Below are 26,407 nucleotides of genomic sequence, written 5' to 3' on the forward strand. Positions count from 1 at the left end.
TTTCTAATGTAATTATAACACCACACCATAATAGTGACAAGGGGAGAATTTTATAAATCTATGGAGAAGCAAATGGAAGGACACAGCATTGCAATCCTCAGAAGTTTCTCTATTTCAAGATATATTATAATTAGGAATGGAGATTAACCTTAATAATAAACTCCCTCAACATGTTGATATTAGGAATCAGTGAACGTCGTTTTCCAGGCTTCAGGTGCTAATGTTACGTTTTATTCTGCTTTTTGGTTTGTCAAAATAAAAAATAGCACCTATATTTACATGTTATTTTTCATATGAAAGTCCAAATGGCAGTAGATTGTGGAATCACAGCTGCACAGTATGATTAATATTTAATAATAATTTGTAAACCACATTGATATTTTAGTTCTATATAGAGACTGAAAAAAATAACTAAATACTATTTCATCCCTTCAATCATATATTGCATTTCTTTCATTCAACTTTTCTGGTTTATGTGTTTTTAATCGACTTACATTTCATAGATTTATGACATAGCTCTATCGGACTCTTTAGAATACTTGCATCTGGTTTCTCATGTTCAGTTCTGCTTCTCCCTTCATGGTGCCTCTTTGTAAAACCCGACCATTCACGCAACTTCTTCATTGCCGTCACAATCTTTAAATGTCCCCACTTGAAGAGTATTGACATTTATAACTATGAAATTATATTTTTATTGTGATATGTTCATTTTTGCATCATTGTTTTATTTGTATTAGTAGTATTGCTATTATTGCTGCCACCAAAGGTCTATGTAATCCTACAGCAAAACAATAGTTATAAATAAAGATATTATGATTATGATGTTGTGTTTTATGTTAATTTTTGCAGGACACACTTGATTTGAAATATGTCACAAATATGGAGGTGATTCTTTCTCCACAGTTTCACCTGAAATCACACATATGCATAAATACAAAGTCAAAGATGAACCAACTTTGTGTGGCCATTGTGCTATCGATCCCTTAAATAAAGTTGAACGTACATGGTTCCAAACGGAATATTGTCTTAAAATATATTCAGAAGCTGCGGTGGGCCAGGGCAGGCCCTATGCGGCACAAACAGCAAAAATATGTCATATGTGTCTGTTTGGATGAATGGATTGAATTATTGAATCCTGTCTCTGGCTCATGATAGATACAGGCAACAGGATGTTCCATCTGAAAAGGACACTGGCTCTAGTGCAGGCTCAGTTAATGACCGTTTAAAGGGCATTTTCAAAGTGACATTTTTTGCTTTAATATTGATTTAAAAATATATGTTTTTATATTATTTAAACGTTTGCACTGATTTTATATGTTTTCTAGGAACTGGGAATCTGTCTTATAAGATGAGGTTTTTAAAAATGAGCTAAACTGACAGCAGCCCGATTTGGTCACTAGAGGGCACCACATACAAGTGAAATACAATTTTTCTAGCAATTATTTTCTATTTCAAGCACAAATTAATATATATTCTGTATAAGATGCATAAAACATTTAATAAATAAATACATGTATTGTATATATTGCATTATGTATGCAATAATTTATAACAGTGTTGTACAATTTTTTTTTTCCTTATTTCATCTATTTTATTTTTTTCATATTTTATTCTTCCTGTACATTATATCCCATCTGTATTTATATGTATATCTACAGCCAATACGAGCAGCCACACTGCTCCCCTGCTATGGCAGGATTAATTTATTCTGTATATCTTTTATTCTGTATATTTTGTTTTTAAATAAATTATTTATTATTATTGTTAGCATTCTCCTTATTATTATTCTTATTATTGTTGTTATTATTATTATTATTATTGTTATTATTATTATGATACCACCAATAACAATATTAATAATATTATTAATAATAATAATAATAATAATAATAATAATAATTATTATTATTATTATTATTATTGTTATTGTAATTATTATTATTATTATTATTATTATTATTATTACATATACATTGTATTTTGACCTGAATTGAAAATGGACCTGAAAACAAAGGCGGAAACACCCGGAACGTTTCTCTCACGATCTCCGGGGCCGAGGTGCTCACCCGGACCGTAGAGAGAGCGGCACTCTCCAAGATGGCCGGGGTGTTTGAGGTGGAGGTGGACGGTGTCGAGCACGACCATGGACCGCAACACCACGACGAAGCCAATCAGGTCAGGCTACGGCGGGGCTACGCGAGTTTGCACGGCGAAATAGAAACAGATTTGTGCGGGAATTTGCGGTTGGTGACGCGGCCATCAGCGGGTCGTAGTCTCCCGTTGAGCCGGGGCTAGCTAGCGGCTGCTAGTGGAGCTTAGCCACAGACAGAAGCAGCCGAGCGCCGGTTCATCGGTGAAATGGACATTTGTTTACTTTCCGGTGAAAGACAGTCTCCGCGGCGCGTTCACCTTTCCGTCGTTCAAACTGTCATCACTCTGCTCTTCTGTTCTTCCAGGTTGTGGGTCATATTTTGTTTTTCCCTTTGGGCTTTTCAATCAGCCCCTGCCAAAGCTCCAGAGAGACACGATCACATGTTCTGTCCGAAAACAAACCAGAAAGCATTGCGGTCAAATTCCTCTGCTTAAATTTAAACACCTCCAATGTCAACTTATAAAGTTACACCTATAATTAACCCGTTGAGACCCGCGTTCTGTCACTGTATCCATGAAATTATTCATTCTGTGCAGTGATATTCACCAAACTGTGTTGATCAATGCGCTCAGTTCTCTCAGACACCAAACAGCTTTTGAAAGAGCGCGTTCTGTGTATTCTGTAAAGTCCTTCAAATGATATGGAAGTAGCCAAATAACATTTTCATTATTTACAAAGGTCCAACTTAGAATCAACAAAAGGTTTGCTGTCCCTGCTATTGTAACAAGCTGCTCCGCTCTGGATCGTAAAGTGAATGATTGGCCAAATGCTTCCTTGAGCTGAAAGGACAATGCACAGTCGGGGTCAGAAATAAACGACGGTAAAGCGAACCCTGATGGTATCACCTCCACGACCCCCTCCCTGGTCTCACGCTCACCTTAAATATCTCAATCACCGTCTGTTGCAATAGGCTCCCAACACAAGAGCAGTTAAAGGTTCAAGCATCAAGGACAACATTACGTTCCATAGAATTAAAACCCAATCTTGGACTATTAAGATTCCACAATTGTTGCACTTTTTTTGGTACTGGTCTATGTGATTTTGTCAAACAATTGTTTAAAACATTCAAACATACATGGCCGTACATGAAATATACTCAGCCACGTAAAACAGATTCTCATGTATATATAATTCTCTGTGGGAGAATCTCAATCTGTTAAGAGTAGGTAGCTAAATATTGTTGGTCATTGTATTGATTTCATGTAAGTGTATTGTGTAACTGTATGAACGTGAAACGGGGTGTAAAAGCGCATGCCTGCTCAGCCAGCCCGTTATTTATTTTATTAACCCTTGAATTGAATTAAAATGTATTTTCCTCAGTCTCCCCTGTTGCTATTTTTGGATGCTAGTCCTGGAACATTTGACTAAAGTTCTGTCTTGTCCCCATTTCAGATTGACCTCTCCAAGCTTTCACCGGAGGAGAAGTGGAGGTCAGTCACTAGGATCTCACACTATATTCACAAAACACTGCAATAAGACCCTTACTTTTCCGCTGGCCTGTAAGTCTTCCATACTGCACAGGTTGTGCTCCTCCTCCACAGCCTGTTTGGAGACCAAAGCAAGGCGTGTTAAGGACCGCTGATCTGTTATTGTTGGGCTGAAGTTGAAACCAAAGCAGATGTAACAATTATTAACGTCATTTTAAATTGACACGGGTAAATGTAGGCTAGCAACACAATGAATTTGGAAAAAATCACCTGGGCTTGGCTGTCCTCCACTGACCACAACAGGAGATGAAAGAATTTTTCAGTGGAGATGATTGAGAATTAAAGGCAGACCAAAACAATGGTGGAAATGCTGCTCTGTTTACAGACGTAATGTCGCCCTATTCACAATTCAAGATTGACTAGATCAGAAAATCATCTTGCAAATGAGTCTTAATGATAAAACACAGATATAACGAAGGGCACGCTGACATATTTTCATGGCTACTTCACGTTAGATAAGTACCGATTTGAAAATATCCTTTGTGGACGTTTCATTAATTTACATGATGAATGACCAGTTTTTTGTGTTTGTTGGTTTTGGGTTTTTTTTCTTCGTTATCTTGCCTTGCTATAACTAGTTATGATTTCATTTGAGTACCTGGCCATGTCTCTGGATCAAAATATGTGGCTCTCATCTTTGAATTGGGTAGTTTTTGTGCAGTAGAACTGATGGACGCATGATCCAAATTTCCAGAGGTTTGACAGAATCCTTTTGGCTGCATACTGACCCGAGCGTTCCGCAACATGGGTTTCGCCGAGGGAATTCCTACTCTGCGTGTTAGTCTTGGGCGGTGTGCCGGCTAATTGCTGATTGCTTGCTGATTATGTGTGTTTGTTTCCACAGGGTAGAGCATGCAAGAATGCATGCCAAGCATACGGGCCATGAGGCCATGCACGCCGAGATGGTGCTGATCCTGATTGTCACCCTTGTCGTGGCCCAGCTCGTTCTGGTGCAGTGGAAGCAGAGGCATCCCAAGTCCTACAATGTAAGCGAAAACGCATCATCGCCACAATGAGCCAGTGGAGGAATATAGGCATTGGGAGACAACCATCATAGCTTAGGGAGCTCCTCCACTGTTTGATTAAAGACATGTTCAACACAGGTTTGTTTCTTGGCCTTGGTGACAGAATCCAATTAATTTATTTGAAAGACAAACGCACGATTGAGCTCGGTGAATTGTATTACATAACATTGTCATTTAGCCGACGGTTCTGCCCACAGTCACACTCGACCTATTCATACACAGATATACTGTTGGCAGCCGTGCAAACCGGCAGTCTTCTGATTACTGGACATTAGAAGATACTTTGGGACATTTCATTAAGCTTCATAACTTGAGACCATTTTGGGTCAAAAATGTAAATGCCAGACTCAATATAAGTATGGATGGACTTTACACAGGAGTGCATTTACATGTTCACTAATGTTCTCATTACTGTAATTAATTTGGTTATTAAAAGAAAACAAACTGGATACGCACACTTCTTGTGTCCAGTGCCAGGCTGAGATATTTACACAAAAAGGTCGAAGTGAGGAAGTCATAAGCCGCCACATGTTTTCTATGGGCAGCATTTTAATGTGTGAGCCACTTAACTTGATCTTTCCCAATTATCCTTTTATGTCAATAATTATAGTATTCCTGTAACACGCCTGGTTTGGCTTATGTTACCTGTCATATTTCCCTTTATCGAACTCAAACTTCAACTCGGAATTCCTATGTTTTGGACAAAATGTCAAGTCAGTTAGTCGAGAGCCCTCAGACCAGAGAGAAGCGGACAAAGTTACTAAATACACAATATATAACCCCATCAGCCACAACATTAAACCAGCGAACCAGGCGAAGTGAATAACATTGATCATCTGGTTCCAATGGTACCTGTCAAGGGGTGGGATGTATGAGGCAGCAAGTGAACAGTCAGTTGTTGAAGTTGATGTGTTGGAAGCAGCGTAAGGATCTGAGCCACTTTGACAAGGAGCACATTGTGATGCTGGACGACTGGGTCAGAGCATCTCCACAACCACAGGTCTTGTGGGCTGTTCCCCCTATGCAGTGGTTACTACCGACCAAAAGTGCTCCAAGGAAGGACGACCGGTGAACCGGCGACAGGGTCACGGACGCCCAAGGCTCATTTATGCACGTGGGGAGCAAGTCTAGTCCGTCTGGTTCGATCCCACAGAAGAGCTGAAAAAGTGAATGTTGCTATGATAGAAAGGTGTCAGAACACACAGTGCATCACAGCTTGCTGCGTGTGGGAGCGCTCAGAGTGAACCAGAGAGAAGCGGACCCCTGTCCACCGCCCAAAGCGCGGTGGGGGCTACACAATATTAGTGGTTATTAGTGGTACTTTTAATGTTGTGGCTGTTCGGTGTGTGTGTGTGTGTGTGTGTGTGTGTGTGTGTGTGTGTGTGTGTGTGTGTGTGTGTGTGTGTGTGTGTGTGTGTGTGTGTAAAAAACATATCACAGAAAGGTCGGGCAATGCAATATAAATCAACATTTACACATCAAAAGAAGTTGCGAACTTGGAGGTAAAACAATTGCAATGTAAATATGGAAATTGGGTCTTTAATGTACATGTAAACACAGCTGCAGTGTTGTGTATGTATTTCTCACGCCGTGGCCTCTCTAACCTGTGTTCTCTGCTGTTTTGTAGCTGGTGACTCTCTTCCAGATGTGGGTAGTTCCTCTCTACTTTACCACCAAGCTTCATTGGTGGAGGTTCCTCACCACATGGTTTATCTTCTCTGTCATCACAGCGTACGTTTCCTTCCGTGCCACTCGCAAGCCACTGGACTGTACCGCGCCGAGGTAAAGCCCTGCGGCGTTGAGCGTGTGCTCACACTGTGTTTAAAATGGGAACTGCTGTGCAAGGCCCCAACCCTCAAATCAGTCATTAAAGTGGGATGTGTGTCAACAACCCAACTGCAATACTGAGACACCGATTCCAAAATGCCGTACATTTAGAGCCATTTTGAGTTTTTCCTTCTTATTTTGTTTCGATTTCCTGTGATTTTCTTTTTTCCCCGCTGCCAGGTTGGTCTATAAATGGTTCCTCCTCCTCTACAAGATCAGCTATGCCACAGGAATAGTTGGCTACACCGTTGTCATGTTTACACTTTTTGGTATCAACTTAATATTCAGGTATGTATTTGCAGTCGAACATAATTCCAACTGATCTTAGATGTTACTAGTCATCTCCAAAAGGTTGTCGTCATATCATGATACAACATTTTGTGGTTTTGAATATTACCCCAAAAATTGCAGTTTTGGGTCTGATGACATTAACATATCATACCATTAACTTTGGTTGGATTCGTTAACATGGGATTCTGCATAGACTCAAAATCGTGTATTAATATCAACATTGATGTACAATTCTAGTTGAATATTGGAATATTCCCTTTTCATTCAACCTTAAGTAAGATTTTCACATATTCCATGCTAGAGGGATAATTTTGTAAGTAACTTTAAGTAACAGTAACTTTGAACAAAGTTGTGATATGACACGATATAACATGCTTTGGGTACATCACCTACAGGTCGCAATTTTCCCAAGTCGAAATAATGAACTCAAGGCTTATAATCAAACAAATTAACTTGTCAAACCCCCAACAGACGAGTAGTCTTCCATATTTGGATCCTCCTGGAAGGAGGATATGAGAAATGTCTGTTTCTACAGCCAGCAGGCGATTTGGAGCAAACAATGCAAAAATAAAGTAAATAAGTAGCAGGGAGTTGTCAACCCGTTTGACGTTTCTCAGGGGCGACGGCAAGACAACCGACACAACCAACGTCTATTTCAGTTTCCTGCACCTTGCACATTGACTATAATAAGCAAATTGTGTGGGTTGTGTGATTTCTATTTTCAAACTGTAGCAGCAATAAGATGCTCGTGGTGCTCCCTGGTGGGATGTAGAAATAACCGTATATGAACAAACCACAGCGCTGAAGACAACTCTGGGGAAACAAGGATGATGTTGACATCTTTACCCTGCCTTATACATAGAGTAGCCATTCCAGAGATCTGTCTCCTGAGACTATTAATTGTCTTGATCGTGTATGATATGCATATTTCCTAGACACAAAGACTTGATGTACATGAAATAAAAACATGAAATAAAAATGTATAAAAAACCCCCAAGAAAATAAAATATGAAATATTCAAATAAGAAACAAGTTTTACTAAACGTTCATAGAAATTGTAAATATTTTCCCATCTCTTGCCTCGGTAAACAAGAGGGCAAAATGTAAAGTTGAGTTTATTGTGACACTTTCTTTTAGCCCTGATCAAGTTTACACCAAGCTTTCATGATCGCGCGTGTACCCCCTGTGCTCCGACGTAACCATTTGATGCGCTGAACTCCCCGTCTTCAGGATAAAGCCAGAGGACGCGATGGACTTTGGCGTTTCTCTGCTCTTCTACGGTCTGTACTACGGCGTCCTGGGGAGAGACTTTGCAGAAATGTGTGCAGACTTCATGGCCTCGACGATTGGGGTGAGTGGAGCGGGTGTTGGCGGGGTGCACCGCCGAGTCTCCCTGCGACCGTCCTTCCCTATTGGGTGTTGACGACCCTTCCCTCTCCTCCTCCAGTACTACAGCGCGTCGGGCATGCCCACCAAGCACCTCTCGGATAATATCTGCGCCGTGTGCGGCCAGCAGATCCTGGTGGATGTCAGTGAAGAGGGGATCATAGAGAACACCTACAGACTGTCCTGCAACCACGTGTATCCTTAACCTGCCAAGCCCGACGGACCCGGTACCGGGCCCGCGGCGCAGTCCGTGTCTAACGAGCTCTCGCAAACAGTTTTTAAGCCGAGTTAAATCTTCCGGTATTAATCCATAGCTGCGACTCCCAGACTAATCCATAGCTGTAAACCATGTCATGCTAGCTTGCGAAGCAGGTGTCACATCGCTCGGAAGTCTGCCTATCTTTTTTGGGAAAAAAAGTAAATGGGCATGACTTTTTTCAAACAGGCCCCCTACGTTCTCACATCAAGATAGATGAATGAAATTGGGCTCATTAGAATGGCAAGAGTCTCACCTTTACAGCCATGCCTGACATACTGTATGTCAGCCACATAGGGTATGTTAGCTTCAGGGTCCTAAACACACCGCTTTCTGCATATAGTCAGAAGATGTTATTTTCACATTTTTTGCTTTTTCCTATTTCTGCACACTGTGGTAGCGGAACAGTCATGGAAAGCTGTTTGTGGTTGGTGGCTACAAAGCTGAGGCTCTTGCGAATCCAAAGAGCACAATAACATTCATGTGTGATGAAATACGGTGTCATAGTAACTATTTCAATGTGATGACAGCATTCTTTCTAACTTGACCTTACTGAATAAAATGACCTATGGTGACCTCTAGGCTAATAACTGCCTCATGAAACTCTAGACCTAGAATCTAGACACCTGGACCATGCAGAAAATGTATGGGATGGCCAGCTTCATTGGAGATAAGTGGGTTATTCTGAGACATTTTCAGAAAATAGTGCTTGTCACCCAGTCATTAAAATTGTCAATATTGCACAAATCTCAAATTTTCAAACGTTATTCATACTGCATCACAGCATTAAGTTCTAAAGCATTTTCAAGGTCATGTGGTCTTTGGGTGGTCGTTAGGGGGATTATTTTTACCGTTTTTCCCATCCTCACGTGGTCAAAAATTGCTAGAAAGTGTTCCAAAGCTGTGTAATTAATGGCATTAACCCACAACTTGGTTCCGCAACTAATCACACATATCATGGAGATGTCCTTCATAAGGCATGAGTATAACGTTCAAAGGCCTTCACATCATACTGTATGCTTGAAAACTCAGTTTGGTGATGTCATGTTAAAAAAGCAAACAAAAAACCATCCATTAAGCTGCAGTCAACCAATCGTTACGAGAGAATTTCACCACAAATACCCTTCCATTTTAAAGGAAGGTCTCACAGAAGGCTCTGGATGTGGTTCCTGTTCCGATGTCAAACCTGTCCCCAGACGCCACCCAGTGGAAACTAGGAAACACAGCGACCGGAACAACCTTTGAGTGACATGTTGGAGCCTTAACTCCCTGCCCAGATTCCATGAGTTCTGCATAAGAGGATGGTGCATCGTGGGAAAGAAGCAGACGTGCCCTTACTGCAAGGAGAAGGTGGATCTGAAGAGGATGTTCAGTAACCCGTATCCTTTCTGGTGTTCAGGGCAAACAAAAAAAAACAAAACAAAAAAAAATGTTGTTTTTGTTTTTCCAAACATAACCCAACTATGTAAGATGGGTTTGTTTGCGAGTCCAGAGTGTTGCAGTGAAACATTAAACCTTTTTCTAGTGCTGATCCTACCCGGGATCAGAGATGGAAAGCAGGTGCTGGGGTGGACGCGCAGGGGAATGACATGAGGGTCAAATTATGCAGAGGGGGACTAAAATTCATTTTTAATTAAATTCATCTATTATACATTTATTTTTCATTATATATAATTTAGCAACTAGAGGAGCAATGTACAAGCAGAAAAACAGGAGTAGAATCTAAGCGTGTTTTAGTTGAAGTGAGCAGTTTAATGTGAGAAGAAGAATCTTTATTGGTCACACGACACACCGCACTATAACACATGCATATATGCACACACACACTTTTTTGGATGGTGGCCGGTGTAATGTGGCCTCTGCATTTCACCCATCCTGGCTTGTCCTCCCTCCGGTGGGGCAGCCAGGAGCAGTGGGCAGCATTCGTCTCCCGGGGACCTGGTACCAGGTGTCCATCGTTGGTCGGACGATGGTGATGTGTGCATGTTTTTGGTGGGGTCCTTACTGACGTTGGGTGGAGGAAACCCCATGCGAGCACAGGGAGAACATGCAAACTTCCCACAGAAAGGCCCCTAATTAGAAGATAGTGGAGATGTGGCTCGCTTCAGTTGTTTTTCCGTTGTCGGGGACCGCGGTGGTGAAGGCAGGATCTTTCAGGAGTCGGGAGCAACTGCCTAAAATGCTTAAATGGCTGAATTTCAGATCCTATTCCGACTCAAACCCGGGGCTTTGACCCGTGTCCCAGAAAAACTCCTTCACGGGGCAAGCACCCCGAATGTATCAGGGTGTTTTTTGGCACAAGAGTAGGAGTTTTTGTTCGGTAAACGATGCGGCGTTCTGCTGGTAAGGCCGAGGTGAGGTTCAGAGTAGCACAAACCTTTTTCAGTTATCTAACGGACTTCCCGTTCTTTTTTTTTTTTTTTTTTTTTGTGGCTTAAATAACACCGATGCCTCAGGCTGCCATGACAACCATATGCCTGCACACTTCTCTTGGAGAGTAAATAAACAGAAACGGAACAGTTTCCACCTTGTGCTGCTTGTGAGTCATCACGCATAAAGGTCATCGCAGCTTCAAGTTCCTGCTGCGGGTCATTGTCCTGCACAAAAATTTCAGCTGTGAGTAGTAGTAATAACAACAACACCCTTTATTTGTGTTGCACTTTCAATCGTGCAACTCAAAGTGCTTTACATTAATAGTCGGCAATGAAATGGTAACGAAAGAAGCAGGATGCATTTAATAAATAAGTAAAGATTCCACTCATTCATAATTATTATAATAATAATAATAATAATAATAATAACTTGGATTTATATAGCGCCTTTAACAAACCCAAGGATACTTTACAATGGGGAAAAAAAACAAGACAGTGTAGATAAATCACAAATAAAGAACAAAGAAAAGGAAATGTCTCGTTATTATCTTTAGTCTTGCACTACTCCCCCGGAGATTGTCCAACAATTCCCTAAATGCAAGTCATGGTGTGTTGAGTCTTAACTGGTTTCCCAAGCTGGGAGAGGCCGCACGTCATGTACGGCCAGCTGCTGGACTGGCTGCGCTACCTGGTGGCGTGGCAGCCCGTCATCATCGGCTTCGTCCAGGGAATCAACTACGTCCTCGGCCTCGAGTGACATCCGGTGGAAGGAGACGCTGCGGCGGCTCCAAAGACTCGGGGAGCCCAACTACGGACTAAAACATGGATTTAAATGTCTACTCAATATGTACCTTTTGTATGTATTTATAGGCATAACGTATCTGTATTTACACTTTGAGTTTTACTGGTCGCATCAAGTTGGATGTCTGTCTCAATAGTTCAGTTGGGTCGTTGACACACGTCACGCTTTAATGACTGATATTTGTGAGGCCTCGCACATTAGTTCTCATTTTAAACAAGAGGTGCTTCCCCATTCATCCCATCAAGTCTTAAGGAAAATAAATGCTGTGTTTTGGTTTCCACGATTATTAGTTAATGAATCACACTGTAGTTAGTTTTAAGTCTCATCTCCAGAGCTTCCCATTCTGTTGCAACCGTGATTTGTTTGGCTTTTTTTTTTTTTTTTTTTTTCCCTTCCCTTTAAATCTTATGATGTGGTGAGATTTTAAAACTAAATTTGATGTCATTAACCCCGGCCGTGCCTCCAAGACAAACCTACACGCACCGAAGAATTGGATTTTTAGGGTTGCCATGGATATCACGTAACTCATATCAAACAGTGTTGTTTTCGTGTCCTTAGAGTTAAAATGTAGTCTGTCTTCCCATTTTCAAAAGGGCATGTGAGAGCAGGGGCAAACGTGGAATCTATTAAAAGTGGATTTTGAGAAACTGTTCCCCAGTGGAGGTGTAACTGGTCTTTTTCCTCAAACTGCCGCACGTGTGTATTGGGACAAGCAATTGGGGCCCAGTTTCCTGCTCGCTGTCAGAATGTGTTTTTCCAACGTGTTATCTTTCCCGGGGAACCAGTAATAGTCCCAGTTCAGCCCCTTGGCCTGTGGACTGACTGGCCCACAGTGGAACCAGGTTAGGCCTCCTGCGTTTCCCATCCGAAGGTAGTGATGGTAAAAAGAGAATAAGAACCATTGAATGACGCTTGAATGTTGGAAGAGTTTGTAGAGCGCCAGCCTTCTTATTTTGTGGCGTGTTCCTTGGGTTGTGGCCCGTTCGGTCCTCAGGCTGGGCGCACCACGGTCCGGGTGCCATTAGAATTGCAGGACGTGATACCATGAGGTGCGAGCGGTCTAAAGCAGGAGCGCCGTGGGCCCGCCCACCCCACCTCCGCCCAAATAGCTCGCATCCCACCCGTCCCTCGAACCCTGGTCCTCATGTGATGTTTGTGCTGTAGCACTCGGAAAGAAGGAGGGGCTGCAAGCCAGACGTTGGCCACGCGGACCCCTAGCGGGCGGGCACCTGACATCTACAGCGAAAAATCCCACCGTGTTTCTAAGTCCCGAAAAAGTGCCACAATGATGGGAAGCTGGATCTAATGATACATATTTTACGTCATCAGAATTCTGAGTTTCTGTTGCACGCGCTGGGGGTTTCTGTGCGTGCGTCTACTACGAGTGGGCGTAGGGAAGTGGGTTTGGAGTATATATTCTGTCTCTAAATGGGAAGGTGCTGTAGAGCCAGCAGTAGAGTGCCGGTGCAAGGTGGTGACAGCATGACGCCGACTAAAGCTCTTCAAGGTAAAATATTGTATTGGTCCTTGATTTCAGGTTTGTTTCACTAATTTGTGCCATCGATCGAGTAACATGTGGGCTCATTCACAGCCTTGGGTTCACTTTGCCTCCTGCTCCTCGGGGCTGTGTCAGGTGAGTTCTACACGCAGTCCCAAGAAGCTTCATGGTGAAATACTAGTATTTCTACTGAGCAGTTTTTTTCTCTCTTGAAGATAATTCTCTCAAGGAATCTCCTGAAATAATTGGATCCGATGATGTCCAATTATACGCTTGTCCAGGTAATGTGGTTACAAAATGTGAATGTAGGAAGTTCCCACACGTCTCTTCACATTCATGTATTTGCGGTTTTTAAAGGGAGCTCCCTGATGTATGACAGTGAGCCGAGAGTTTTAAAATTGAACAGGACAGGAGCTGCATCTCAGCTGCAGAGCAAACCCAAAGTGTGACGACGACCTAACCCTGATCTACTGGCTGGTCAACGGCTCTTTTCCTGAAGAAGAATCCAATGATACCAGAGTAGCAGAGAGAGAGTGAGTTTACGCTCTCATGTGAGACTGTTAATTTCTGTTAACATACAACAGGGAAATAATGAGTATTTAAAGGTGCAGTGTGTAGAATTTAGTGTCATCTAGAGGAGAGGATGCAGAATAGCAACCAATAATCGCTCCAGGTGCCGCAAAAAGAAAAAGCCGATACGCCTCCATGGAGCGAACGGGCTTCCTATGTAGATAAAAACGTCTCATTCTGAGGTAACGCTGACAACAACTCTTATTTTCATGGGGTTATACACTAATTAAAACATACTTATGAATATAATATTCCACAGTATGTTTCGTAAATTCTACACGCTGCACCTTTAATTGTATTATATTCACCACCCAGGCCACATGATCGCTGTGCTTGTTTCAGATCCACCGTGGCCGACGGTACGATCCAGAGCGACCTGGTGTTGAAGAGCGTCACGTCTGAGGATTTCAAATCCAGTTTCCTGTGCGTGGTGACCAACCCGGCCGGTGTCGCCCAGAAGCACATCACCCTCACAGCAGCCCGAGCCTGTGATGTCAGAACACACTGACTTTTGGTGCCACTGCGTTACGAGTTAAACGTGGGATTTCACACTATTTTGGGGGACTTTAGGAGAATGATATGAATATAATTGCTAATCAAGATGATGCAATTTTTTACACATGTACACGATGTCACTTTACGAATAAATATCAATAATAAATGTCACTTTTGAAACTCAATGGAAGTTCTGGTCAGAACGATTCTACCCGGTTGTTTGGTTCTGTATAATCTTTCCCAAAATGACAAATTCCACAGGGTCTCAGCTCTACTTTAAAAGCTGTTGCAACATTGTGAATGACAAGACAACCCCTTCAAATCTTTCAGTTTGGCAAAGGACAGAATGAGATTGATTTCAACAGAAAATTCAAATAAATTGCCATTTCATGGGTTACAGGGTTTAAACAAAACCTTTAAAGATTTTAATATGAAATGCCATCCTCGAAAAAACAGGTCATATAACATCTGAGTGCTCTTCAAAGAGGTGTTACCTGTGATTCCCACACAGCTCATCCAAACAGCCCTGCAGGTTGCCCTTTCTGTCACGGTGTTTACTTTCACCCATCTTCCGCCTGATGAGGAGCGCAGCGTCTTTGGCGACAGATGGACGATTCCCTGAAGAGCTGATGAAAGGCTTCAGCAGCTCCAGGTTGCTTTTCAGCGCCATCCCCAACAGAAACCTCAGGAAAATGTCCAGCCTTCCATCTTCATAGAGCAGGCTCCTCTCCACAGCAGTCCTGTACAGCTTCCGCTCCAGACTCGCGTCGGGAACCGTCCAACGTCCTTTCCCAAACACATTCTTCTCGTGATTCGTAAACGAGAGAAAGACATAGAGGGCAGCCATGTATTCCTGCACGGTGGAGTGAATGAAGCAGTGGACCTTCTCACGATACATGAGAAACTCTTCCACAATGAACTCGGTGCACAGGCCACTATTTACCACGGCCTCATGGACGTCCAGCCTGCATTCTGTCCAGTCGGACCTAGAAATCTTTAGCCGGCCCTGGTTTAGCATGGTGAAGGCCATCTTCCCTAAATTCATGAGGAAGTCCCTCTCTTGCACTGAGCTCCAGGCTGGAGCTCTGGAGCTACGCGTGGCCAGCAGTGCTAGCAGCAGCTGTGTGTACACCGGGGTGATGCTCTTGGGAAGCTCCACCTGTGGCCCATGTTCTCTGAACGCACACTGGAACACCCCACTTAAGACTGAGCAGAACAGTGGCAGGTGACACATGATGTATAGGGTCTTGCAGGAGTGTAGATGGGCAACAACTCTCTGAGCTTGCACTGTGTCCTCAAACCTGTTCTTGAAGTATTCCTCCTTCTGGGCATCACTGAAACCTCGCACCTCGATGACCTGGTGCACGGCCTCCGCAGGCAGGCTGAGCGACCTTTGAGGGCGCGAGGTGACCCACAGCAGGGCCCGGTGGGACAGCATCCCCCTGAGGAGGTTGACCAACAACACATTGAGCGCCGTGGGTTCTGTGATGTCGGACCAGAGCTCAGTCTGGTAGAAGTCGAGCTCCTGGATGAACTCGTCAAGGCCGTCAAGCACAAGCACAATCTTTTCCTCATTCATGAAAAGGTCTTTCAACCTCCGGGTCTCCGGGTAGAACCTGTACAATAGGTCCAGCAAGCTGAGCTCGGAACCCTGGAGGCCATTGAGCTCTCTGAACGGCAGCGGGAAAAGTAAAGAGATGTGCTGATGTGAGCGCTCCTCGGCCCAATCCAGGATGAATCTCCGCACCGCCATGGACTTGCCGCTCCCTGCCATCCCAGTAGTTACAACACACCTCACCATCTCCTTCGCCACCATTTGGACGCCCAAGATGTCCTCGCAGGAAATCAGGGTTTCCGGTTTCCCATGCGAATTCAGTTTCTCTATCTGTCTAACTTCGTGCTGAATATTCGGTCCATTATCCCCGATGGACGTAATGTGGAGGTCAGTGAAAACGCCACCACAGCCCGTGCGCTCCCCCGATGTTGCCCCAGCCTCGTGGACGCTGCCATACCTCTCCTTCAGGGACATTCTCAGTTCAAAACGTACTTCATCTGCAAAAAAGGTCGGGAAAAAACAAGGTTGAAATGCATTTTTATGGCTCTATATTTACATTTGTTTTAAATTGAGATGTTTTTTTTCCCCCCATACAAGTACAACAAAAAAGGGGGTGGGGGCATCGGTAGAGGTGGGTAATTCCAGCTTCAGAAAGTAAAAATCCTCCACAGATTTCTGAGTCAACCATCTGGATTTTCTAATTAGCAGAACCCAGGGGTGTAGAATCAGCTGCTCAGAGCTTGGGAGGAGGACTTTGTGAATCTGGAATGACCAAGCTCCAAACATGGTCGGCGGCAGGGGCACGCGTACGTAGAATGCACAGATCTTGGAGGAAGCCAACCAGCCTGCTCAGACCCATTTCCTCTAGAAGGACCTTGGTGAGCTGCAAAGAGCCTTGGAGGTCATAACACTCCAGCAGCCGGTCCACCAAGTCCACCATGTCCAGGCTTTGGGGAGGTGTAGCAAATGACTGTGGGTATTGCTTCCACAGGGTCGCTTTGAAGCACCTCAGATCCTCCTCCGACAACTTCTCCAAGGTACTGCTGATAGCCTGATCAAATTAAAATTCAAAACAATCATTACACAACATATTTTTTTATATAGTGTAACATTGCATCATTTAACAGACACTTTTAGTTGAACTGGCTGTACATCGTGAACCAGGCCGGACAACTACAAAAACCAACACAAACCTTGAAGGTGAACCCCACCGTCAGAGCAGGGTGCACAGGCTCAGTCAGGTCTTTGAATAACTTGGCCCTTTCCTGAAGCTCAGAAGCTTGCTCCTCTTTGTTTCCGGCCCTGAGGAATACAACGTTATGGAGATATTTTTCTGATCTACATCATAAAAAGAAGCCAAAATAGAAAACAAGTGTCCAAGGAAGAGATAAGATGAGGTTATTTTTTACTTGCGTGTTTTCTTTTCACAGTCATCACTGTCGAAGGAGTAGCAGCTTGAGTAGGAGCCAGTCTTGCCCAGGATAACTCTACAAGTGGATGAAGTAAAATGACATACTAAATGTGTAAACCTATATTTATTAGTGTATGCAATGGATGTCCTGCCATTTCAGATTCGCTCTCTTCTGCCCCTCCCTCCAATCAGCACTGTGACATCATCATAGCATTGTGACAACATGTCTGTCTATCGACAGTATACCATTCCTGTTCACGCAGGTGCTGCCAGACTGTCTAGTACCCAGCTTGGTTGACCGCCCAGCTTTCCAGTCCTTTCCTGCCTGGTTCTTCCCACCTTCTGGATTCTGGATTTACCCTTTGCCCGCCCCTTTCGGATTGTAAGCCTTATGGACTGATTTCCTGGTTTGACCTCCTCGCGTGTCTTTTTCCCTGTCTTCTGCCTGAGCCCCATTGAAGAACTGTTACATCTACGTGATTGTGTCTGTTGACGTGTTGGGTTCAGGTCTGTCTCAGCCGTTACAAATTGAAAAGTGAAAACACAGTGAAAGCGGCATACTCCTGTTTTTACCGTGTAGAGGGTTCATCAAACATGGACACAGACAGGAAGGACTCCATGAGCTCATCACTGGCCATTGAAGTGTAGCTCAGGACTTTAGGCCAAAAGTGATCATCGAACCTACGACACAACATATCACATCATGTAGATATGAATCCAGCTCGAGGGAAAACTGCATTGTGAGAGTGAAGTAGTTTTACAGCATTAAGGTTGAGATAAATGAACCGAAGTAAGGCAGCACCAGCACACCTCTCCTGCTGTTCCAGTGAGGATGGGTACAGCAGGGACCAAGCTGAGTTAAAGTAGAGTTTATTTGAAGGTAAACAAAAACCAAAACAAGGGGAACAGTGGCAAATTTTCCTAGTGGTCGAAGACATATGCAGAACCTTTACTTGAGTAAAAGTACAAATGACACAAAATCACTCGTAAAAGTACCACATTAAAATTTCTACTTAAGTAAACGAATATAAAAACTTGAAGAAAGTATTGACGGCACGGGTCATATCCAGTTCCCTTATATAACAGAGCCTATAATAGCCTATGTTAATATTATATGTGGCCAAAGTGTCAAATAATGAGGTAAACAGTGTTTTGATTGTAGTTGTATTTATTTTCCGATGTTTACACGAAACAAAAAATCCCAGCGTGCAGTGTCCCCCACAAGCCTGGAGCATGGCAACAAAAGTGGGAACAAACTTTTAAATGAAGTTTTGTAGATCGAATATGAGTCACGATTCAGCCAATGGATTGATTATTTCTCACCTCAAATTTGTTCAGAAACACATTTTGGTGGACTGATGAGGTGAAATCAGAGAGAGTTTAAGGACTAAATACAACGGAACCCGGAAGTCATGCTCAAACCCCATTGGCTCACGGAACTAGGTGCCTCAGGAGGGAGGCTCCACCCGCTGAAACAGCCTGTCCTGGAACAGGATGGTTTAGAGGCATGTTAGAATGGCTAGAATTAAGGCTGAAGGATTAAGCAAATTCAAACAGCCATTGCGATGTAATAGAACACATTTTTCCAAATCACAAAGGCCATGGAATGGTTTATTGCCTGTGTTTAGTGAATAATACAGAAGATAAGGAACTTGAAAAAAAATTGCAATATAAATCACAATTACATTATTTTGCCAAACCATTCAGCCCTAGCTAGAATGCATAATCAGAGTGGTATTTTCGGCAGGAAAAAGCAGCATAATAGGTCCCCTTCATGAATCATCGATGAACAATTCTAAATCAGCAGCAGATCCAGTCCCTGTTTGGGTTATGTCTAGATATAAATCCAGGTTATTTTTCTTTAACTGGAAAGTAACATGACTGTGTTAAAAAGGTACTAAAGCGTATTGACAGATATTTACTTTGAAATGTAGTGTGTAAAAGTCTAAACTGAACATACTCAACTCATACTTACTGTACGATAGTGAACATACTTACTTCAGGACAAATGTTTGAAAGAATGTACTGTTTATTACTACTAGGTACCGTGATAAATGACTTTATTTAGCCTTTGTATTGGGAGACCATGCTGAATATAATGCTTATTATAAACAGTATTTTCACATTTCTACATGAAATCGGTTGACATGAAGAGACCCGCCTCACCACAGACCGCTGCGCCCGGGCCCCACCTCCCCCAGGTCCAGGGAGGCTCTCCTCTCGGGGATGTAGAAGGGCCGGTCCTCCTCCAGGGGTCCTCCTCCGCTCCCAGCCCAGGCGGACACCCCTTCCCCGGGGGAGGAACCCCCCGACACCCCGTCCGTCTCCATCTGTTCCATCACGAAGCGCGTCAGCGGCGAAACACACGTCACGCGTGTCTCAAGTCAGACAGAAGCCGCTTTATCTCCGCCGGGGAGGACTTCCGAACACACCGCGAAGCTCATTTTCATTCATGTTTTTACTTTTACAATTACAATTAAAAATGTAATGTCTGCCACGGTGAACTGGGACGGTTTCACTTTCCTGTGAATAGATGTCACCTGACAAGACAACGATCAACAACAGGTCAACTAACAACTTCCGCAGTGAAACGCACTAACGGCCTATTTATTTGCCGGAGGCGGGAAGCTCCGTGCGGTGCCGTTCAAGTCAATGCACAAAATGCCCGTTTGCCTTCGTCTTCGCCCGAGTGTGTATGTACTCCTCTGATGTCCGGGCACTGTGTGTAAAACGTGTCGGATGTCCTCGGTCGTCTATGGCGTTTAGAGTCCGACGCAGAGCTGCTATGCTGCATGCTAAGCGGCTATGCTAACGCAACAAAGTCGCGTAATGTGACGTCAATGAGCGCTGGGGAAAAACACAAAAAACATTTTAAAAAAAATCATAAACAAGATACTTAGCGTTTTCCAGGGTAAAACGTAGAATAAAATAGAATAAAATAAAGATATCAGGAAAATACTGAGGTGTGTGTGTGTATATATATATATATATATATATATATATATATATATATATATATATACACACACATACACACACACACACACACACACACACACACATATATATATATATATACACACACATACATACACACACACACACACACACATATATATATATATATATATACACATACACACACACACACACCGAATATACTGTGTGTATATATATATATATATATATATATATATATATATATATACACACACACACATACATACACACACACACACACACACACACATATATATATATATATACACATACACACACACACACACCGATATACTGTGTGTATATATATATGCATTTATTTGCACATCCCCTTTACACTTAAAACACTGAAAACAAGGTGTTGCTTTCTACATTGTTAGATTATTGTTGGATGATAAAGACTCACTTTTCAGTTCAGATGCTGACAATAGATTATTCTAGCACAGGGGTTCCCAGACTGGGGCCCGCGGCCTCCCTAGGGGGTCCTCAAATGAATTGCACAGGGTCCGTAGCTAAATAACAAACTTAAATTCCGCCGTGGGATATGCAATTTTTTTGCATTAATTTATTTATTTCATCTATGAATAATAGCGCACAGGCTTTGGCTTGCTTTGGTCCTTCATTTCCCCAGCTTGCTTTGGCTGAAAGAAAGACGCAGTCCTCCTTTCTGAGAGCAGGGATTCCCAAACCTTTTCATGGCAAGGCCCCGCTGGGAGTGTCCACACTTTATCGGATCATAATACACTGTCAGGTGGTTTAACACTTCACTTAGACTTTGCTGACCAAATGCAAATCTCACAACAACCTGTTCAACCCCCCTCCAAACCTGGAGGGACGTTCGGCCGCAGCCAGGGTTGGAGGAAAAAAAACAACTCAACTTAAACATTTTAAAAAGTAAAAACTCGCTAGTGTCACTGCAAACAGTCCTCAGCGGTAAAGACAATAAGAAACAATACAAACCTTTGGGAAAAAAATTAGGTAGGTCAAAACCGGGGCAATGCATGGGATCGATGAAATGCTGCTTAGATTAATAAAGATATACTGCATAATATGATCCAATCCAATTCATTGAGTCACAAATAGTTCATTCAGTAGTCACCAATGGAATATTTAATTCCTGTATCAGACTGAGGTTGTTGGTAACGGCTGGTAATGATGATCCGATCAGATCCGATCAGATCAGATGGTACTTCATTGATCCCCGGAAGCGTTGCAGCATAAGGTACAGAGTAACAATAGAACGTACACTACATTCACAGTATGAAATGGGAAAACTGAAATAAGTAATAAAGTGATAATACTCAGAATGTACAGATTTTTTTTTTTTATCATGTGGAAAATGTCAATAAATCAATATCGAATTGAATCGTGATTTTTTGTGTGAAAATTGAATCGGATCGTGAGGTCCCGCCCAATACCCACCGATGAGGTAATAATAATAAAACAATACAAAGTGCAGCAGGCCACATTTTCACACGGGGGAGTTGACATTTTTTGTCAAGAAGAAAAATAATGGAACGGTTTGTGGTTGCGGACCCCCCCCGTCTGTCCTTCCACCGCTCCCTAGGGGCCCGCGGGAACCTTTGTGTTGACGGAGGCGGGAGCAGCGACAAAGACCCGGGCAGCGGCCGATGGCAGTGGCCCGGCGCCGGACGAGCGGCGGCCCGGGCCAATGGGAGGCGTCCGGGCTGCGGGTCCGAGCCGCTCCAGTGCGGGAGAGGGGGGCAGCGGCACCGCGCCTCCTCCTCCACCCCCTCATCCACCTCCTCCAGCTCCGCCTCCTCCAGCTCCTCCCCCTCCTCCGCCCTCCCGTCTTCCAACCCCCCTCCTCCGGCTCCTCCAGCTCCTCCTCCACCCTCCTCCAGCTCTTCCACCTCTTCCACCCCCCACCTCCTCCTCCTCCGGCTCCTCGCCCTCCCCCACCCCTCCTCCTCCTCCTCCTCCACCCCTCCCCCTCCACCCTCCACCCTCCTCCTCCTCCAGCTCCAGCATCTCCGCGCCTGACGCGCATGACAAATATAAAAGCTTGGAGGGAAGAAAGCCGGAGCAGAGGAATGTGCGCGGCTCGGCCTCAGCACCAGGACCCCGTGGATGTTTGGACCCTGGATCCCAGTGGAGCAGCAGCCCAGAGCGTCGCCGTTCGGGGGACATTTCTTCCTTCCGTGTCTTCCATTGGGGGCCGTGGACTGTGGAGGGACCGTTCTTTTGTCAAACTTCTGCCATGGCTCTGGTGATGGAGCCTGTGAGCAAGTGGAGCTCCGCGCAAGTGGTGGATTGGATGAAAGGTAAGACGCGGGGGGGGACACTCAAACGGAGGAGGGGATTTTACTGAATTGTTATTTGCAGCCGATCGCAATTGTATGGAGTAAAACATGAAAGAAACGCTGGAGTAGTGGTTCAGTGATGCAAGAAAAACACCTGCTGAGCATCGCAGTATGTCCTGGAATGTTGTTGTTATCATTATTATTATCATTATTATTATTATTATTATTATTATTATTATTATTATTATTATTATTATTATTATTATTATTATTATTATTATTATTAATAATAATAATAATAATAATCATGTTATTATTATTCTTATTATTCTTATTATTATTACTATTACTATTATTATTTTTATTATTATAATTATTATTATTATTTATTTTATTATTATTATTGTTATTACTATTATTATTATTATTATTATTATTATTATTATCATCATCATTATTGTTCTTATTATTATATTATTATTATCATCGTTATTATTGTTATTGTTATTGTAATTATTATTATTACTGTTATTATTATTCCGCCAGTTTTAATCCAAGCTTTGTGTTGGATTCAAATCGACTGAATACACCGAATACTCAAAAGGTGAAACCATCAATCTGTTGCATAGATTGTCGCTATTCCGCCTCGAATTATGTTGGAAAACACCTGATTATAATGTAATATGCAAGATACAGTCTAATAATGCACCCAAGCATGTCCTCATAAGAACTGTCAGCAATATAATAATGATGATTATGATAATAATATTAATAATAATAATAATAATTGTTAACTCCATGAGCATCTTCCTCCCCTTTGCTGTCTCACATACTTTCACTCCAAAGAAACAAACAAAAAACCTCTAGAAACTCTACTAGTGCTGATTGTTTCGAGAGAAGGTTCAGTTGTGACTGTCACATACAGGTTTGATACAGTGACGAATGTACTTATTGTAAGTCACGTCTAATCAATCATATAAAGTAATGATAATAATAATAATAATAATAATAATAATAATAATTATAATAAACACGGCAAATAGAAAATCTTATTTTCAATGCTCATCCAATCTAAAACTGCTCAGTACAAATGAAAACACACCAGTTTGGCAGTAATTCTGGGAACATTCACTTTTTATTCAGTTCTACAATATGTGCAGAGATCCCTTCTGAACGCAAGCACGGAGCCTGAGGGGCTGGTGCCGGAGCCTTGAGCCGGGGTCCTGGTGCCGGGGTCCTGGTTCCGAGGTCCTGGTGCTGGGGTCCTTGAGCCTGGGTCCTGGTGCCGGGGCCCTGGTGCCGGGGCCCTGGTGCCGAGGTGCTGGTGCCAAGGTCCATCCAGCCCAGTACCTTGCTCATGCCTGACCTGCCGCAAACAAAACACAAACAGAAAGGTTGCCGTTGGTAAAAAACTTGTGAGACGTACAGAGGGGAGTGCCAGTGGATGACATAATGGGCTGTTATTGACAGGGAGAGCTGAACTTCACACTTTAAGGCAGTGGTTCTCAACATGTTTTCCAGGGGACCCCCGCGGGGGTCTTTCCGAGAGCTTCCAGGGGTCTTCCAAAACGATGAATAGCTAAACGTCACTTTTATCTCATTTCCAAGACGTTAGCACCGTCAGTCCGGTTACGACCGTTTGGATCCTAGTTTCACTGTTGTCAGAGCGGGGACACTGAATCTAACAACAAAATGATGGGGGTCCGATCCTAGAGACTGAATTTTAACCAATAGGGTCTGTGGCCTGATGAGGGTCACATTGATGGTCCTCGATGCGAAAAAGAAGGAGAATCACTGTTTGAAGGTGATGAGATTAGTATTTGATGTGATACAATTATCAATAGTTCATAACTTCATAACTTTAGTGTCTGAGTGCTTGTTTCGGCCCCCGGGTTCTCAGGACAAAATCTGTTCATCATTTGTCGCAATGTCATCACGTTGTCTAAGGTGTCTTATATCTTCAGGTCTATCTATGTCTATATATTTATCTATGTCTATATCTATATTGATATCTAGCTAAAGATCTATCTATTTGTATATCTATCTATATCTATTTTTATCTCAAGATTAATATCTATCTATATCTATATCTATACCTATCTTAAGGTTTATCTATGTCTGTCTATATCTATATAGATATCTATCTAAAGGTCTATCTGTATCTATACTGTATTTCTATGTCTATATCTATATCTATATCTATCTAAAGGTCTATCTATATCTATATATCTGTTGCTATATCTATCTAAAGGTCTATCTATATCTAAATATACAGTATATATATCTAAATGTATATCTATATGTCTATATCTATCTATCTAAAGGCATGTCTATGTCTATCTCTATATCTATACATACAGTATATATCTATATATCTAAAGGTCTATCTGTATATATTTCTATGTCAATATCTCGATCTATATAAATATCTATATCTATCTATATCGATATCTATCTAAATATCTATATACGTATAGCGATATCTACAGTATCTAAAGATTTCTATATTTCCATATCTAAAGATGGGTGCATTTTAATTTGCATGTACAGGGTTTGTGTATGATCCAAAAGCAACAGGATCCAAAGCGCAGCAGTTGTGATCAGATTGACTCTTATTTTAATAACATGTAGATAAGAAACGTTCCTGCAGCACTGGCCTCGCTGTGTGTGAAGTGACATGAAAGGGCTGTTCCTTTCACCGCTGGCACGCCTTGGATCCTAGAAGTTGATGAATTGTGTTTGTTCTGCAGCAGCTAGCACCTGGCGCCCTAATTTATTATAACGCTAGTCATGAGGACTTTTTACACAACAACGTCCATACATCACCGTTCCCAAAACACTCATTTAAAATGCCATTCGAAAGAACCCAGCGGAGGGTTTCCGACGACTAGAGCTACTGTGTGGTGCAAAGTACAGGTTATCAGACTAAAACCCAACACATCTGGGGTCATACCATCATATCAATATTAAGTCTTCATCCCACGAACAGATCATAAAAAAAAAAAAAGTATTGAATCATCAGCCTTGGCTCCAGCGTATCTTAACTGGAGGATTTTAATGCGGGCAGAGGAAGCAGAGGCTTAAAAAGAGATTAATACAGAGGAGGAAAGACAGAATGAACACATTACGGTATATATATATATTTATATATATATATATACACACACACTAAAATAATCTGGATATAAAGGGCGATGGAGAGCCTCCTCCGCAGCCTCCATGCCTGACAAGTGGAGCAGAGACGATCCTTGTGCCTGGAGCCGGGTGATGCTGATGGAGAGTGAGGGACGGAGACGCTCTGAGAGGAAATGGAGGCTTTTTCTCACAATACATCCTCGGTTTTGTGAGGACCGGCACCGTTCTGTGGTCAGGTCCGGTTCCCAGGTCCGGTTCCCAGGTCCCACCGTTAGAACAGTTCCATTCTGCATCCCATTCTGGTATTTTCTGCCACCCTGGCTCTCCGTCTCGGGCTGTGTGGAGCTGGAACGCTGTGTTTAAAGGCATTTATTTTGAAAGGATAATTCAGATTTGAACCCACTTGTGCAGCATGTGGATTCAGGTGCACGTTGTGGGTAATTTAACACAGAGACATTCATCCCAAACTCTACTCAACACTAGTATTTGTGCTTGAGAGTGTGCAACTGTTTGTATTTCCCTCCCTCACTCACTCACTCACTCACCCACCCAAGCGCCCGCCTGCCCGTCCACTCACTCACTCACTCACTCACTCACTCACTCACTCACTCACTCACTCACTCACCCAATGAACAGTAGATATGATTAATTAATAAATTAACACTACATATGATTAATTAATTAATAAATTAACAATACAAATGAACAGTCCATTTGATGAATAAATGAATAAATGAATGGTACATATGATGAATGAATGAGTAAATGAACAGTAGATATGAATGATTGAATGAATGAATGAACGTTAGATATGATGAATGAATGAATTAAAGAACAGTAGATATGATGAATGAATAAATGAAAGGTAGATATGAATGAAT

The 26,407-nt window shown here is 42.7% G+C and overlaps 3 protein-coding genes across 3 annotated transcripts in view; 2 read left to right on the forward strand and 1 right to left on the reverse strand.

Annotated features, from left to right (window-relative positions):
* Positions 1 to 2,084: 2,084 nt before the first annotated feature.
* Positions 2,085 to 12,457, forward strand: rnf121 (ring finger protein 121). The gene is made up of 9 exons (XM_080013818.1): positions 2,085 to 2,175; positions 3,545 to 3,582; positions 4,484 to 4,625; positions 6,292 to 6,446; positions 6,672 to 6,779; positions 8,013 to 8,133; positions 8,230 to 8,363; positions 9,702 to 9,803; positions 11,433 to 12,457. Exons 1-9 carry the CDS (start codon positions 2,098 to 2,100, stop codon positions 11,551 to 11,553), a joined length of 999 nt encoding a protein of 332 aa, XP_079869944.1. The 5' UTR covers positions 2,085 to 2,097; the 3' UTR covers positions 11,554 to 12,457.
* A 2,194-nt stretch (positions 12,458 to 14,651) lies between these two features.
* Positions 14,652 to 19,835, reverse strand: LOC307239981 (NLR family CARD domain-containing protein 3-like; the record flags this gene model as incomplete). Its single annotated transcript, XM_080013557.1, has 6 exons — positions 19,294 to 19,835; positions 17,701 to 17,808; positions 17,126 to 17,203; positions 16,910 to 17,018; positions 16,527 to 16,767; positions 14,652 to 16,213 (listed from the first exon to the last, which is right to left on the reverse strand). The coding sequence occupies exons 1-6, from the start codon at positions 19,464 to 19,466 to the stop codon at positions 14,652 to 14,654; spliced, it is 2,271 nt and encodes a 756-aa protein (XP_079869683.1). The 5' UTR covers positions 19,467 to 19,835.
* A 2,513-nt stretch (positions 19,836 to 22,348) lies between these two features.
* LOC307240143 (connector enhancer of kinase suppressor of ras 2-like) overlaps positions 22,349 to 26,407 on the forward strand; it is a gene marked incomplete at both ends in the record, with an annotated part of 28,582 nt that continues 24,523 nt past the window's right edge. The window contains one exon of the mRNA XM_080013799.1: positions 22,349 to 22,412. Within this exon, the coding sequence (XP_079869925.1) occupies positions 22,349 to 22,412 (64 nt within the window). The remainder of the gene's footprint in view (positions 22,413 to 26,407) is intronic.

The sequence above is a fragment of the Zeus faber genome, assembly GCF_960531495.2.
Source record: "Zeus faber genome assembly, chromosome: 14".
Taxonomy (NCBI): Eukaryota; Metazoa; Chordata; class Actinopteri; order Zeiformes; family Zeidae; genus Zeus; species Zeus faber.

Excerpts from the sequence above, each read along its gene's own strand:
- rnf121 (XM_080013818.1), top strand. The coding sequence starts at position 2,098 with ATGGCCGGGGTGTTTGAGGTGGAGGTGGACGGTGTCGAGCACGACCAT. Across the intron at positions 4,626-6,291 it reads GGCATCCCAAGTCCTACAAT|CTGGTGACTCTCTTCCAGAT; the intron begins GTAAGCGAAAAC and ends GCTGTTTTGTAG. Across the intron at positions 8,134-8,229 it reads TCATGGCCTCGACGATTGGG|TACTACAGCGCGTCGGGCAT; the intron begins GTGAGTGGAGCG and ends CTCCTCCTCCAG.